Source organism: Theropithecus gelada, chromosome 19 (assembly GCF_003255815.1).
Source record: "Theropithecus gelada isolate Dixy chromosome 19, Tgel_1.0, whole genome shotgun sequence".
Lineage (NCBI taxonomy): Eukaryota > Metazoa > Chordata > Mammalia > Primates > Cercopithecidae > Theropithecus > Theropithecus gelada.
The window spans coordinates 30,980,133-30,994,149 of record NC_037687.1 but is presented as its reverse complement, the minus strand read 5'-3'; the positions used below and the strand labels follow the sequence as shown (position 1 = coordinate 30,994,149).

The window sequence follows — 14,017 nt, the reverse complement described above, 5'->3', positions numbered from 1 at the left end:
CGCCTGTAACCCCAGCACTTTGGGAGGCCAAGGTGGGTGGATCACTTGAGGTCAGGCGTTCAAGGCCAGCCTGGCCAACATGGTGACACCCCATCTCTACTAAAAATACAACAATTAGCTGGGTCTGGTGGCGCACACCTGTAATCCCAGGTACTGGGGAGGCTGAGGCACAAGAATTGCTTGAACCCGGGAGGCGGAGGTTGCAGTGAGCCGAGATCGTACTGCTGCACTCCAGCCTGGGCGACAGAGTGAGACTGTAAAATAACAAATAAAAATAAAATCACATGATCGTCTCAATAGATGCAGAAAAAAGCATTTTGATAGGGGAGGGGGGCAGAGAACTACTGGGTAGAAAAGGGCGGGGTCTCTGGCGAGGGCTCCACCCTGGGGCCTGTGCCCATGGACCTAAATTAGAACAGGCATTTCCCAAGGTGCTGGGATTACAGGTGTGAGCTACCACACCTGACCAGAAAACATAAATATATGCATTGTTAAAGGTTGAATGTTCTCCCCCACAAAAAAAAATATATATATATATACACACACACACACACACACATGTTGTGTGTGTGTGTGTGTATATATATGTTGGCCCCAACCTCCAGTACCTCAGAATGTGACCTCATTTGGAGATCGGGTCTTTACAGAGGTAATCAAGTTAAAATGAGGTCACTGGGGTAAATCCTAATCAAGTATGATAGGAGTCATGTGTAAAGGGGAAATCTGGGCGGGGCACGGTGACTCACACCTGTAATCCCAGCACTTTGGGAGGCTGAGGCGGTGGATCACTTGAGATCAAGAGTTCAAGACCAGCCTGGTTAACATGGTAAAACTCCGTCTCTTCAAAATAAAGAAATACAAAAGTTAGTTGGGCATGGTGGCTCGTGCCTGTAATCTCAGCTACTTTGGAGGCTGAGGCAGGAGAATCACTTGAACCCAGGAGGCGGAAGTTTCGGTGAGCCAAGGTTGTGCCACTACACTTCAACCTGGGAGACACAGCAAGACTCCATCTCAAAATAAAAATAAAAATAAAAAGTATATTGTGCTTTCCACACTCTGAACCATTGTATATGGGTTCATTTCCACGTGACTTCTGGGCTTATGAGTGGCACGTTTCTGGACGGTATACGGGGTCTCTTTTCTTTACCCCCTAATGCACAATCACGTCACAAATAGACTCCAAACCAAAGCTGTTAAATTTCCAAACCTTTAATCCCAAATCAGATCACAGCCAGGTCAGACCCTTCCCTATCTCCCCCCACCCCCACCCTGAGCTGCAGATGAGTTGTAAAAAGTCTCTCCCGGCAAGTGAATCGATCCACACCTGGGAAATGAAGGGGCCCCCAACTCCCATCCAAGACCCCTGACCTCATCCCCCCGCCCCACACCCCAGCTACCCCATCAGGTCCCCGCTACTCTTCCCTGGGGACCCTCGTTTGCAAAGAGCCTCTTCCCATCCCAACCCCAAGCAAACCACATACAGCCACCAAGAGAAGCGTATTTACAGAGAAAGGGTAAGGGGACAGGATGCAGGCGTGTAAAAAAACATGGGCCCCCGAGCAGGGAGAACACAGTTTCCTCAGGAGATGGAGCAAAAAGATCTTGGGGGTACAATGGAGAAGGTCAAAGGGCTTGGTGGTTGCTTAGAGAAGTCTCAGGCGTGGCTCTAGGTGGCCCGGTGCCCTCGCTTGGGACAGAGGGACCCCCAGGGCCAGGAAGGCAGTGTGAGCAGCAGAAAGCAGCCGGCCCCCAACAGCAGGATCAGGCCGGCCCCCACGCCGCAGCCCAGGGACCAGGAGTACTCGTAGGTGAGGCGTGGGGCTGGGGGAGGCTCCGGGCTGACTCCCTGCAGCAGGGCCCTCACGGAATGCCGGAACACCTCCAGGCTCACCAAGAGCAGCAGGCCTGCGGGAGAGAGGACAGCACGCCATCAGGCCCCCGGGACCTCAGCTGTGTCTGAACATCTCTGCCATCCTCTCCCAGCCCTCCTGCCCACCCTGGCACCTTCCCACACATGCACTCAACAAATACTTACTAAACACCTACTATATAGCAGGCGCAATTGGGAAGCTGGAAATAAAAAAAAAAAAAAAAGACACAAAGTCGTAGAGACAGAAAGTAGAAGGGTGGTGGCCAAGGGCCGGAGGGAAGAGGAAAAAGGGGAGTTGGTGTTTAACGGGTATAGAATTTCAGCCGGGGAAGATGAAAATCGTTCTGAAGGTGGATGGGGGTGATGGTTGCATAACAACGTGAACGGAATTGACGCCACAGAACTGTATGCTGGAAAATGATTAAAAGGCGGATATAGAATCACAGCTAGACGGGTAGAAAGGCATTCTGGTGTTCGCAGCACTGTAGGGTGAATATGGTTCATTAGATTTTTTTTTTTTTTTTTGAGACGGAGTCTTGCTCTGTTGCCCAGGCTGGAGTGCAGTGGTGCAATCTCAGCTCATTGCAAACTCTGCCTCCCGATTCTCCTGCCTCAGTCTCCCAAGTAGCTGGGATTACAGACGTGTGCCACCACGCCTGGCTAATGTGTGTGTGTGTGTGTGCGTGTATATATACACACACATATAAATATATGAGTATTACATATATACACATATAAATATCTGAGTAGCTGGGATTGCAGGCTGATTTTTTTTTTAAAAAGAGTGAAAAAGAAAGAACATGATAGAGAAAGGTCCTACCTTTGTGGAGCTTATGTATTACTTGGAGATAGACAGTAAGCAAATAAACCAAAGTCTGCAAAACTCAGATGCCTGCAGGGGGCATGAGAAAGTGTAAGCACACAGGGCAGAAAGTGAGGTGGAAATGACGGCAGAAGCCAGCTGCAGCCCTTCAACAGCATGATCTCAGCTCACTGCAGCTTCCGCCTCCCAGGTTCAAGCCATTCTCATGCCTCAGCCTCCTGAGTGCCTGGGACTACAGGCATCCTCCACTACGCCTGGCTAATTTTTTTTTTTTTTTTTTTTGAGATGGAGTCTCGCTGTGTCGCCCAGGCTAGAGTGCAGTGACGTGATCTCGGCTCACTGCAACCTCTACCTGCCCGGTTCAAGCGATTCTCGTGCCTCAGCCTTCTGAGTAGCTGGGATTACAGGCACACGCCACCACGCTTGGCTAATTTTTGTGGTTTTAGTAGAGACAGGGTTTCACCATGTTGGTCAGGCTGGTCCCGAACTCCTGACCTTGTGATCCACCTGCCTCGGCCTCCCAAAGTGCTGGGATTACAGGACTGAGCCACCACGCCTGGCAATTTTTGTATTTTTAGCAGTCATGGTTTCACCATGTTGGCCAGGCTGGTCTAGAACTCCTGACCTCAAGTGATCCACTCACCTTGGCCTCCCATAGTGCTGGGATTACCGGGGTGAACCACCGCACCAGGCCTATAATTGCTTAAATGATTATTATTTTTATGGGAATTCCTCCAACCTTTAAACGTCAACTCAGAGAAATCTTTACACACTGCCTGGCAAACAAAGCACATCCCCTGGCTGTCGAGGGCTTGCAGGCTTCCAGGTTGCAATGTCCAAAATAAACAAATGAGGAGGCAAGATAATCTCAGAGGGTGATGCATGAGAGGAAGGAAATAGAAACAGAGAGAGTGGCACCCAGGGGTGGAGCAGGGACTTTGGATGATGTCGAGAAAAGCCATTTGAGCTGGGACTTGAAGCATGAAAAGAAGTCAGTCATGCTCAAAACGAAATAACGGCTGTTTTGAGCAGAAGGAGGGGTTGACGCGAAGGCCCTGTGTAGGACGCAGCACAGAGTGTTTGGAGAAAAGAGAAAAGCTGAGTGTGGTCGGAGCAAGGAGAGTTGGGGTGGGGGAGAGAGGTGTTAATGGGATTGCAGAGGCAGGCAGGGGCCTGGTCATGCAGGACCGTCTGAGAGTCACGCATGAGTCATGGATCCCAGTCGCCTTCTCTCCAGACCCTGGAGTCCTGCTTCTCTCCAGTCCTGGAGTCCCAACCCCAACGCCTGACCCTGCTTCCTCCCTGCACCCCAGCCCCACTCTGGTGGTTTATTTTCTGTTTGTTTGTTTACTGTTTTTGGTTTGTTTTGAGACAGAATCTCACTCTGTCATGCAGGCTGGAGTGCAATGGTGCAATCTCGGCTCACTGCAGCCTCTGTCTCCCGGGTTCAAGAGACTCTCCTACCTCAGCCTACCAAGTAGCTGGGACTACAGGCTTGTGCCACCACGCCCGGCTAATGTTTGTATTTTGAGTAGAGATGGGCATTCACCATGTTGGCCAGGCTGGTCTGGAACTCCTGACCTCAGGTGATCCGTCCACCTCCCAAAGTGCTGGGATTATAGGCCTGAGCCCCCGCGCCCGGCCATTCACTGTGATTTTGATTAGGGGCTGGATAATGCGGCCCAGATGCTGTGATTTAAAAGCCCCTTCTTTGCTCCACGCAGCCCAACATTATAGAATGGAAGGTGGGAAAGCATTGAGACAAGAACTCCCCTTCATTCCTCTCCTAATTCATTCCTTTTTTTTTCTTTTCCTCTTTTTTTAGTGACAAGGTCTCAGCCACCCAGGCTGGAGTGCAGTGGCGCGATCTCAGCTCACTGCAAACTTGACCTCCCAGGCCCAAGCCCTCCTCCCTCCTCAACCTCCTGAGTAGCTGGGACTACAGCGGCAAGCCACTATAGCTAATTATTTCATTTATTTTGTAGAGACAGGATCTTTCTACATTGCCCGGGCTGGTCTCAAACTCCTGGCCTCAAACAATCCTCCCGCCTCAGCCTCCCAAAATGTTGGGATTCCAGGTGTGAACCACCACAGCAGACTTGATTCACGTATTCTTTGATTCATTGAACAGATGTTCATTGAGCTCTTATTACAAAATACATAAAATATAATACATAAATGATACTGTAAGTCCCTGACCTTCTAGAGTTTCATCCAAGAAGGAGAGATGAGCAATAATCAGTTAAATGCATTGTTGAGGGCTGAATTGTGTCCTCCACAAAAAGTTCAGGTTTTGGGGTCCTGACCCCAAGTACCTTAGAATGTGACTGTATTTGGACATAGAGTCCTTAAAGACATAATTAAGGCCGAGTGCAGTGGCTCATGCCTGTCATCTTAGCACTTTGGGAGGCCAAGGCAAGTGGATCTCAGGAGTTTGAGACCAGCTTGGCCAACATGGAGAAAGCCCGTCTCTACTAAAAATACAAAATTAGCTGGGTGTGGTAGTGCACACCTGTGATCCCAGCTACTCGGGAGGCTGAGGCAGGAGAATCGCTTGAATCCTGGAGGCAGAGTCTGCAGCAAGCTGAGATCGAGCCACTGCACCCCAGCATGGGCAACAGAGTGAGACTCTGTCTCAAAAAACAAAACAAAACAAACAAAAACCAGATAATTAAGTTAAAGCAAGGTCCTCAGAAGGAACCCTAATCCAATGCGACTGGTGTCCTTATGAGATAAAAAAGTTTCTGGCAGTAGGATCTCTTGAGGCCAGGAATTCAAGATCAGCCTGGGCAACATAGTGAGACCCTGTCTCTACAAAACATAAAAAACAAAAAAAGAAAAAAAGAAGGCCAGGCGCAGTGGGTCATGGCTGTAATCCCAACACTCTGGGAGGCAGAGGAGGGTGGATCACCTGAGGTCAAGAGTTTGAGACCAGCCTGGCCAACATAGAGAAACCCCGTCTCTACTAAAACATACAAAAATTAGCTGGATGTCGTGACGGGCACCTGTAATGCCAGCTACTCAGGAGGCTGAAGCAGAAGAATCACGTGAACCTGGGAGGGGGAGGTTGCAGTGAGCAGAGATCACACCACTGCACTCCAACCTGGGTGACAGAGCCAGTCTTCGACTCAACAACAACAAAAAAAAAAAAAAAAAAAAGAAAAAAGGAACTGTGGACACAGACAGGTACAGAGGGAAGACCATGTGAAGACACATGGATAAGTTGGCCATTGACAAGACAAGAAGAGAAGCCTTGGAGAAAACCGTCCCTGCCGACACCTTGGTCTCAGACTTCCAGCCTCCAGAACGGCAAGGAAATCAATCTCTGTTGCACCACAGCCACGCAGGCTGCGGTACTTTCTTATGGGGACCCTGGCAAATGAATACGGGCATAAATAAATAGAGAATGTCAGGTAGTGATCAATTCTGTGAAGAAAAATAAGGCAGATAAAGTCCCAGCTGGACATGAGTCTTCTTTCTTTCTTATTTACTTACTTATTTATTTACTTACTTATTTATTTATTTAATGAGATCAGAGTCTTGCTCTGTCACCCAGGGTGGAGTGTAGTGGCAGGATCTCAGCTCACTTCTACCTCCACCTCCCAGGTGCAAATGATCCTCCCCGCTCAGCCTCCCGAGTTGCCGGGATTACAGGCACCTGCCACCACGCCCAGCTAATTTTTGTATTTTTAGTAGAGACAGGGTTTTACCATGTTGGTCAGGCTGGTCTTGAACTCCTGGTCTTAAGTGATCTGTCAGCCTCGGCTCCCAAAGTTCTGGGATTACAGGAGTGAGCTACCGCGACTGGTTTTTAATTTAATTTAATTTAATTTAAATTTAATTTAATTTAATTTTAAGATGGAGTCTCACTCTGTCGCCCAGGCTGGAGTGCAATGGCGTGATCTTGGCTCACTGCACTCTCCGCCTCTTAGGTTCAAGCAATTTCCCTGCCTCAGCCTCCCGAGCAGCTGGGACTACAGGCACGCACCACCATGCCCAGCTAATTTTTTATATTTTAGTAAAGATGGGGTTTTACCATGTTGGCCAGGCTGGTGTCAAACTCCTGACCTTGTGATCTGCCCACCTTGGCCTCCCAAAGTGCTGGGATTACAGACGTGAGCCACTGCACCTGGCCAGTTTATTTTATTTTTACATGTTTATCTATTTATTTTTTTGAGATCAGGTTATAAGACTAGCTAGTTTTTGTATTTTTGGTAGAGATGGGGTTTCAGTATGTTGCCCAGGCTGGTCTCGAACTCCTGGGCTCAAGACATCGCCCACCTTGGCCTCCCAAAGTGCTGAGATTACAGGTGTGAGCCACCACACCCAGTTTCTCTTACACACCCTCTTTATCTTTTATTATTATTATTATTTTTATTTATTTATTTATTTATTTATTTATTTATTTATTTATTTATTTTTATGTTGAGACACAGTCTCGCTCTGTTGCCCAGGCTGGAGTGCAGTGGCAAGAACCGGCTCACTGCAGCCTCCGCCTCCTGGGTTCAAGCGATTCTCCTGCCTCAGACTCCTGCGTAGCTGGGACCACAGACGCCCGCCACCACGCCCGGCTAATTTTTGTATTTTTAGTAGAGTCGGGGTTTCACCATGTTGGCCAGGCTGGTCTCAAACTCCTGACCTTGTGATCCACCTGCCTCGGCCTCCCAAAATGCTGGGATTACAGGCCTGAGCCACCGCGCCCAGCTCTTTTATTATTATTATTATTTTTTTAACATTTTCTTGGATACCAAATGAGTCCGCTTTAGACACGATGGTCAGTGCTGTTCTCTCTGAGATGGTGATATTTGACCAGAGACTTAAATAATATGAGGAAATTATTTAATTGAAGCGCCGGTGGAAGAATGTTCCAGGCTGAGGAGGCAGCCGGGCAAAACACGCTGAGGGAGGAATGAGCTTAGAGCGTCTGGGGAACAGCAGAGGCCGGCATGGCTGGAGCAGGGAGAGCAGACGGCAGGAGATGGAGTCACAGGGCGTCAGGAGTCAGCCCACACGAGGCCTTGCCACCATGTTATTCTGGTAGTAGGAATTTAGGTGGCTTTTATTGTGGGGAGGATCCATGATCTGACTTCTGATATAAAAGTATCACTTGGGGGCCGGGCGTGGTGGCTCACACCTGTAATCCCAACACTTTGGGAGGCCGAGGTGGGCAGATCACCTGAGATCAGGAGTCCGAGAACAGCCTGGCCAACATGGAGAAACCCCGTTTCTACTAGAAATAGAAAACTAACCAGGCATGGTGGCGGGTGCCTGTAATCCCAGCTACTCAGGAGGCTGAGGCAGGAGAATTGCTTGAACCTGGGAGTCAGGTTGCGGTGAGCCCAGATCGTGCCATTGTACTCCAGCCTGGGCAACCAGAGCAAAACTCCATCTAAAAAAAAAAAAGAAAGAAAGAAAGAAAAAAACTATCATTTGGCTTACGCCTGTCATCCCAACACTTCGGGATGCTGAAGGGAGAGGATGCTTGAGCCCAGGAATTCAAGATCAGTCTGGGCAACACAGTGAAACCTTGTCTCCACAAATAATGTTAAAAATTAACCCAGCGTGGTGTGTGTGCCTGTGGTCCCAGCTACTCGGGAGGCTGAGGTGGGAGGATTGCTTGAGCCCAGGAGGTTGAGGCTGCAGTGAGCTGTGATAGTGCCACTGTACTTCAGCCTGGGCTACAGAGCCAGACCCTGTCTTAAAAAAATTAAAATTTAAAAAGTAGAAGTATCATTCTAGCTGCTCTGTGGAGAATGGGCTTGAGGAGGTTAAAAGGAGAAGCATAGAGAACAGTGAGGAGGCCATAGAAATTATCTCGGGGAAATATAGCCATGGCTTGGGTTAGTGTCATGGTGAAATGGAAGTATGAGTTTGCATTCAAAATACATTTTGGAGGCAGTGCCAATAGAATTTGCTGGTGGATGGCCAGGCACGGTGGCTCACGCCTGTAATCCCAGCACTTTGGGAGGCCGAGGTGGTCGGATCACCTGAGGTCAGCAGTTCGAGACCAGCCTGGCCAACATGGGGAACCCCTGTCTCTACGAAAAATACAAAAATTAGCCGGGTGTGGCAGCAGACGCCTGTAATCCCAGCTACTCCAGAGGCTGAGGCAAGAGAATCGCTGGAACCCAGGAGACTGAGGTTGCAGTGAGCCGAGATCACACTGCTGCACTCCAGCCTGGGCAACAGAGCACAACTCTGTGTCAAAAATAAAAAATACATTAAATAAAGAGGCACACGGGTCTGGCTCCTGCGGCTTCTCCAGCCTCCTCTCAAGCTGCTCCTCCCACACTCTCGCAGCTTGGAGCAGGACTTTCAATGCACCAGATTTGTTCAGGCTTGAAGACCTTTATACTGCTTGGAGTAATTTTCCGCTTCCCCTTCCCTGAGCCTGCCTTAGATGTCCTTATTCTTCACATCTCTGTATGAATTACATGTTTCGAAGGGACGCCTTCACTAACCACTGCCACCTAAATCTACAGTGGGTCTCTTGTCGTACACTTTTCTCATACTCTGTACTTTTTATCTATAGCATTCATCACAGTTGGTAGTTATGAATATATATTGATTTATATGAGCAATGTCTCTTAATCTCATTTGTCTCTCCCACTGCACTGTAAGTCCACGAGGGCAGCAGACTTCTCTGTGTCATACCTCTAAAACATAGAACAACAGCTGATACATATATATATCAAAGAAACAAGACAACTTGAACATGTCCCTTTATCTAGGGAGACCTCAAAATCTCAACCCACCCCAGTCCCTGACACCCAATCTAACCACAGTAATTACCACATCAAATCCTCCTTCACTTTCAGTTGGTGGTAAAATCTGCAGAACACTTTTGTGCCCAAGACTTTCATAAAACACTTTTATATCAACGGCTTCCTGTGCACCCCCAGGAGTAATGCAGGTGTGAGTTCAATAATAACGCCAGCACCGAATTCCTACCAAGCTACAAATTCCGTGAGAACAAACATCATCTTTTGTTTTGTTTTGTTTTTTTGTTTTTTGAGATGGAGTCTCACTCTGTCACCCAGGCTGGAGTGCAGTGGCGCGATCTCGGCTCACTGCAAGCTCCGTCTCCCGGGTTCCCGCCATTCTTCTGCCTCAGCCTCCCGGGTAGCTGGGACTACAGGCACTCACCACCATGCCCGGCTAATTTTTTCTGTATTTTTAGTAGAGACAGAGTTTCACCGTGTTAGCCAGGATAGTCTCGATCTCCTGACCTCGTGATACGCCCGCCTCAGCCTCCCAGAGTGCTGGGATTACAGGAGTGATCCACCACGCCCGGCCCAAACATCATCTTTATCTGATTCATCGTTGCATCCTCAGCAGCTCCTAGCACAGCATCTAGGACTCACTGGATATTAAAGAAATACTTGTTAAATGAATGGACAAGTGAAAAAAAAATGGAGAAATAGATGACTGAAGGGAGACAGGAAGGGAAAGTGGGTAGAAAAGAAAGAAAAGAGAGAGGGGCCAGGTGTGGTGGCTCACATCTATAATCCCAGCACTTTTGGGAGGCCGAGGTGGGCAGATCACTTGAGCTCAGGAGTTGGAGACCAGCCTGGGCAACATAGCGAAACCCTATCTCTACAAAAAAAAAATACAAAAATTAGCCGGGCATGGCGGCGTGCGCCTGTATTTCCAGCTACTCAGGAGGCTGAAAGGTAGGAAGACAATCACCTGAGCCCTGGAAGCTGAGGTTGCAGTGAGATGAGATCGTGCCACTGCACCCCAGCCTGGATGAGAGAGCGAGACCCGGTCTCAAAAACAAAACAAACAAACAAAAAAAAAAAGGAGCGAGAGAGATAGGGAAAGAGAGAGAAAGGAAGGAAGGGGAGACAAGGAGGAAACTGATCCATCAATGGAAGGATAAATGGATGGCTGGATAGGATGGACACAATATCAACAGGTACCTGGATGAGTGAGTTCGTGGCTATAAGGAGATTTAAGCTCAGAGATAGAAAAAGGTTCGCCCCAATTACACAGCTGTTAAGAAGTTGGGACTCCAATCTAGATCTTCTTGATTCCCTGTTAATGTCACAGGGCCAGTGACATTTATCTCACATTAATGCAGTGACACCTTTTGCACCAGTCTCCCTATCTCTGTCCACACTCCTGTCACACTGGCTTGCTTTCAAGATCTGCAACGCAGCAAACTCTCCCAGCTTGTCTGTCCGTACTTTGACATCGTCAACGTCACCTCCCCAGAGAGGCCCTCTCTAACTCCCTGAGGGCTGAACGATGAAAAAGATCAAGATGATGCCTGTTTTCATGGAATTCGTAGCTTGGTAGGAATTTGGTGCTGGTGTTATGATTAAATTCACACCTGCATTACCCGTGGGGGTGCACGGGAAGGTGCTGACATAAAAGTGTTTTATGAAAGTCGTAGCCGGGCGTGGTGGCACACACCTGTAATCCTAGCTACTTGGGAGGCTGAGGCAGGAGAATCGCTTGAACCTGAGGGGTGGAGGTTGCAGTGAGCTGAGATTGCACCACTGCACTCCAGCCTGGGCAACAAGAACGAAACCCTGACTCAAAAAAAAAAAAAAAAAAAAAAAAGAAAAAAAGAAAAGAAAAGAAAAAACATTTGATCCAATAAGAAAACCAAGGCCCAGAAAATAAAATGAACCTTCCAAGGTCACACAGTGATTCAGGGCACAACTTGGGCTGGAACCTAGAGGCAGAGGTTGCAGTGAGCTGAAATCGTGCCACTGCACTCCAGCCTGGGTGACAGAATGAGACCATCTCAAAAAGGAAAGAAAGAAAACCAAGTTTAAAATCCCACCTCTGCCATCATGCCATCATTGATGGTGTGGCCATGAGTAATTCATCCGACTTCTCTAAGCCTCAAGTTCCCCATCTATAAAATGGGGGAGGCTGGGTGTGGTGGCTCATGCCTATAATCCCAGCACTTTGGGAGGCCAAGACGGGCAGATCACTTGAGGTCAGGAGTTCGAGACCAGCCTGGCTCACATGGCGAAACCATGTCTCTACTGAAAAATACAAAAATTAGCCAGGTGTGGTGGTGCCTGCTTGTAATCCCAGCTACTTGGGAAACTGAGGCAGAAGAATCACTTGAACCCAGCAGGCAGAGGTTGCAGTAAGCCCAGATCATGCCATTGCACTCCAGCCTGGGTGACAGAGGGAGACTCTGTCTCAAAAATAAATAAATAAATAAATAAATAAATAAATAAATAAATAAATAAATAAATAAAATGGGGGATAGTAAGCCCTGTCTAATAGAGCTGTTGCAAGGATTTGAACTGGAAGTACAATAAACTGAATTGTTGTTCATTCCTGAGGGCTACATTTCATAAGATGCAGCATTTTATTTAGACCTTCAGCTCTAAGAATGCAACAGTCCTTGCAGACCTCACATCTCAAATCTAAAAGAGCATTTAGAGACCATCAAATTCTGAGCCAACAATAGGGCTTGGAACTCTTCCACCTTCGAGCCTACTACAGGCCCTGGGGTTTCCTGACCTCTCAACAGGCTATAATGCTCAAAACATCTCAGCATGAAACAGTGTTTAGGGATGCCATGTCCAAACCTTAAAAAGTATTTGGATAGCTTCCAATTCCCAGCCAACAACAGGGCTTAGAACTCTCCAATTTTTGAGACTTCTATAGTCCTTGAGCTTTCTCCAACTCCTAGCATGCAACAGTGATTGGAAATCCCATCTCCCAGCATGCAACAATTCCAAATCTAAAACAATGTTTGGACACCCTCCAATCCTTAGCCCGGCTGTTGGGGTTCTCCCATCTTTGAACCTACTATAGCCCTTGGGCTTCCCCTCAACTCCAGGCATGCAACAGGGCTGAGAGATCCCACCTCCCAGCATGCAACAGTGTGTGGAGACCCTACTCTCAGCATGCAACAGTGCATAGAGAGCCCATCTCCCAGCATGCAACAGTGCCTGGAGATCCTCCCAGCATGCAATGTCCTCAGCCTCCAGGCTCTGAACCCTCACCTGAGAGGCCAAAGCAGACGGCTCCAACTCGGAGCAGGAACTCTGCACCTTTAGTGAGCACCATGATGATACAGAGGCACCCCAAGGCCATGACTACTAGGCCCAGCACTGCTATCACCGCAGCTGCCAGATTCACCTCTGCCGGGAGGAGAGAGGAAAGAAGCAGAGAACATGGGATGTAGGGAATGAAAAGGATTCACCTGTAGGAACCCAGAACCAGGAAGATGTAAGATTCAGGACAAGAATTCTATATTTTCAAGTAGAATATCATCCAGCCCAACATTTTACTTACACTGTTGAAGGAATTAAGACTCAGAAAGAGTCAGTTAGTTCTCTCAAGTCACCAAGCAAGGGGAGGAGAGGGCCAGGATTCGAAAGAGTTGAGAATTACCAATTATTACTGAGGATCTGGTTACCACCGGTTTATAGGTGAGGAAGCTGAGGTAGTCGGGTGTGTGGGAGACGATGGCAAAGGCAGCGTGCTACAGTGGAATGATCCAGGATGGAAATCTCCCTAACTACTTCCTACATGGAAGATTCTGCTAGGATTTTCCAGATTCCAGTGGGAATTTAGGCTGAACCCTTCTCAGCCTAAATTTCCTCCTGTGGACCAGGTGCAGTGGCTCACACCTATAATCCCAGCACTTTGGGAGGCGAAGGTGGGTGAATCTCTTGAGGTCAGGAGAGTTCAAGACCAGCCTGGCCAACATGGTGAAACCCTGTCTCTACTAAAAAATAGAAAAATTAGCCCGGCCTGGTGGTGCACACATGTAATCCTAGCTACTAGGGAGGCTGAGGCAGGAGAATTGCTTGAACCTAGGAGGTGGAGGTTGCAGTGAGCTGAGATCACGCCACTGCATTCCAGCCTGGGTGAAAGACCGAGACTCCATCTCAAAAATAAACTAAACTAAAATAAAATAAAGAAATAAATAAATACAAATACAAATACAAAATGAATAAAAAGAAAGGGCACAGTGTTTAGAGCAACACTGTCTAGTATATTCACTGCTAGCCAGATGTGGCCTCCATGCTAAATCAATTTAAATTAAACACAATTAGAAACTCAGTTCTGCGTCACACCAGCAACATTCCAAGCACGCTGGAGTCACATGGGGCCATGGCCACCATATGGGTCAGCACAGAAACAGAGTATTTCCATCATTTCCATCTTGTCAGAAGATTCTTTTTTTTTTTTTTTCTTTTTGAGATGAGTCTTGCTCTCTGTGGCCCAGGCTGGAGTGCAGTGGTACAATCTCAGCTCGCTGCAACCTCTGCTTCCCCACATTCAAGCGATTCTCCTGCCTCAGCCTCCCATGTAGCTGGGATTATAGGTGCCTGCCACCA

General features: G+C 48.0%; 1 protein-coding gene across 3 annotated transcripts in view; it reads right to left on the bottom strand.

Annotated features, from left to right (window-relative positions):
* Positions 1–1,193: 1,193 nt before the first annotated feature.
* CACNG6 (calcium voltage-gated channel auxiliary subunit gamma 6) overlaps positions 1,194–14,017 on the bottom strand; it is a 20,138-nt gene continuing 7,314 nt past the window's right edge. For 2 of the 3 annotated variants that reach the window (XM_025368611.1, XM_025368612.1), the window contains one exon: positions 1,194–1,905. In XM_025368611.1, coding sequence (XP_025224396.1) covers positions 1,667–1,905 — 239 coding nt within the window. In that variant the 3' untranslated portion in view covers positions 1,194–1,666. Of the gene's footprint in view, positions 1,906–12,673; positions 12,812–14,017 lie in introns of all 3 variants that reach the window. The other variant, XM_025368610.1, reaches the window with a different exon arrangement.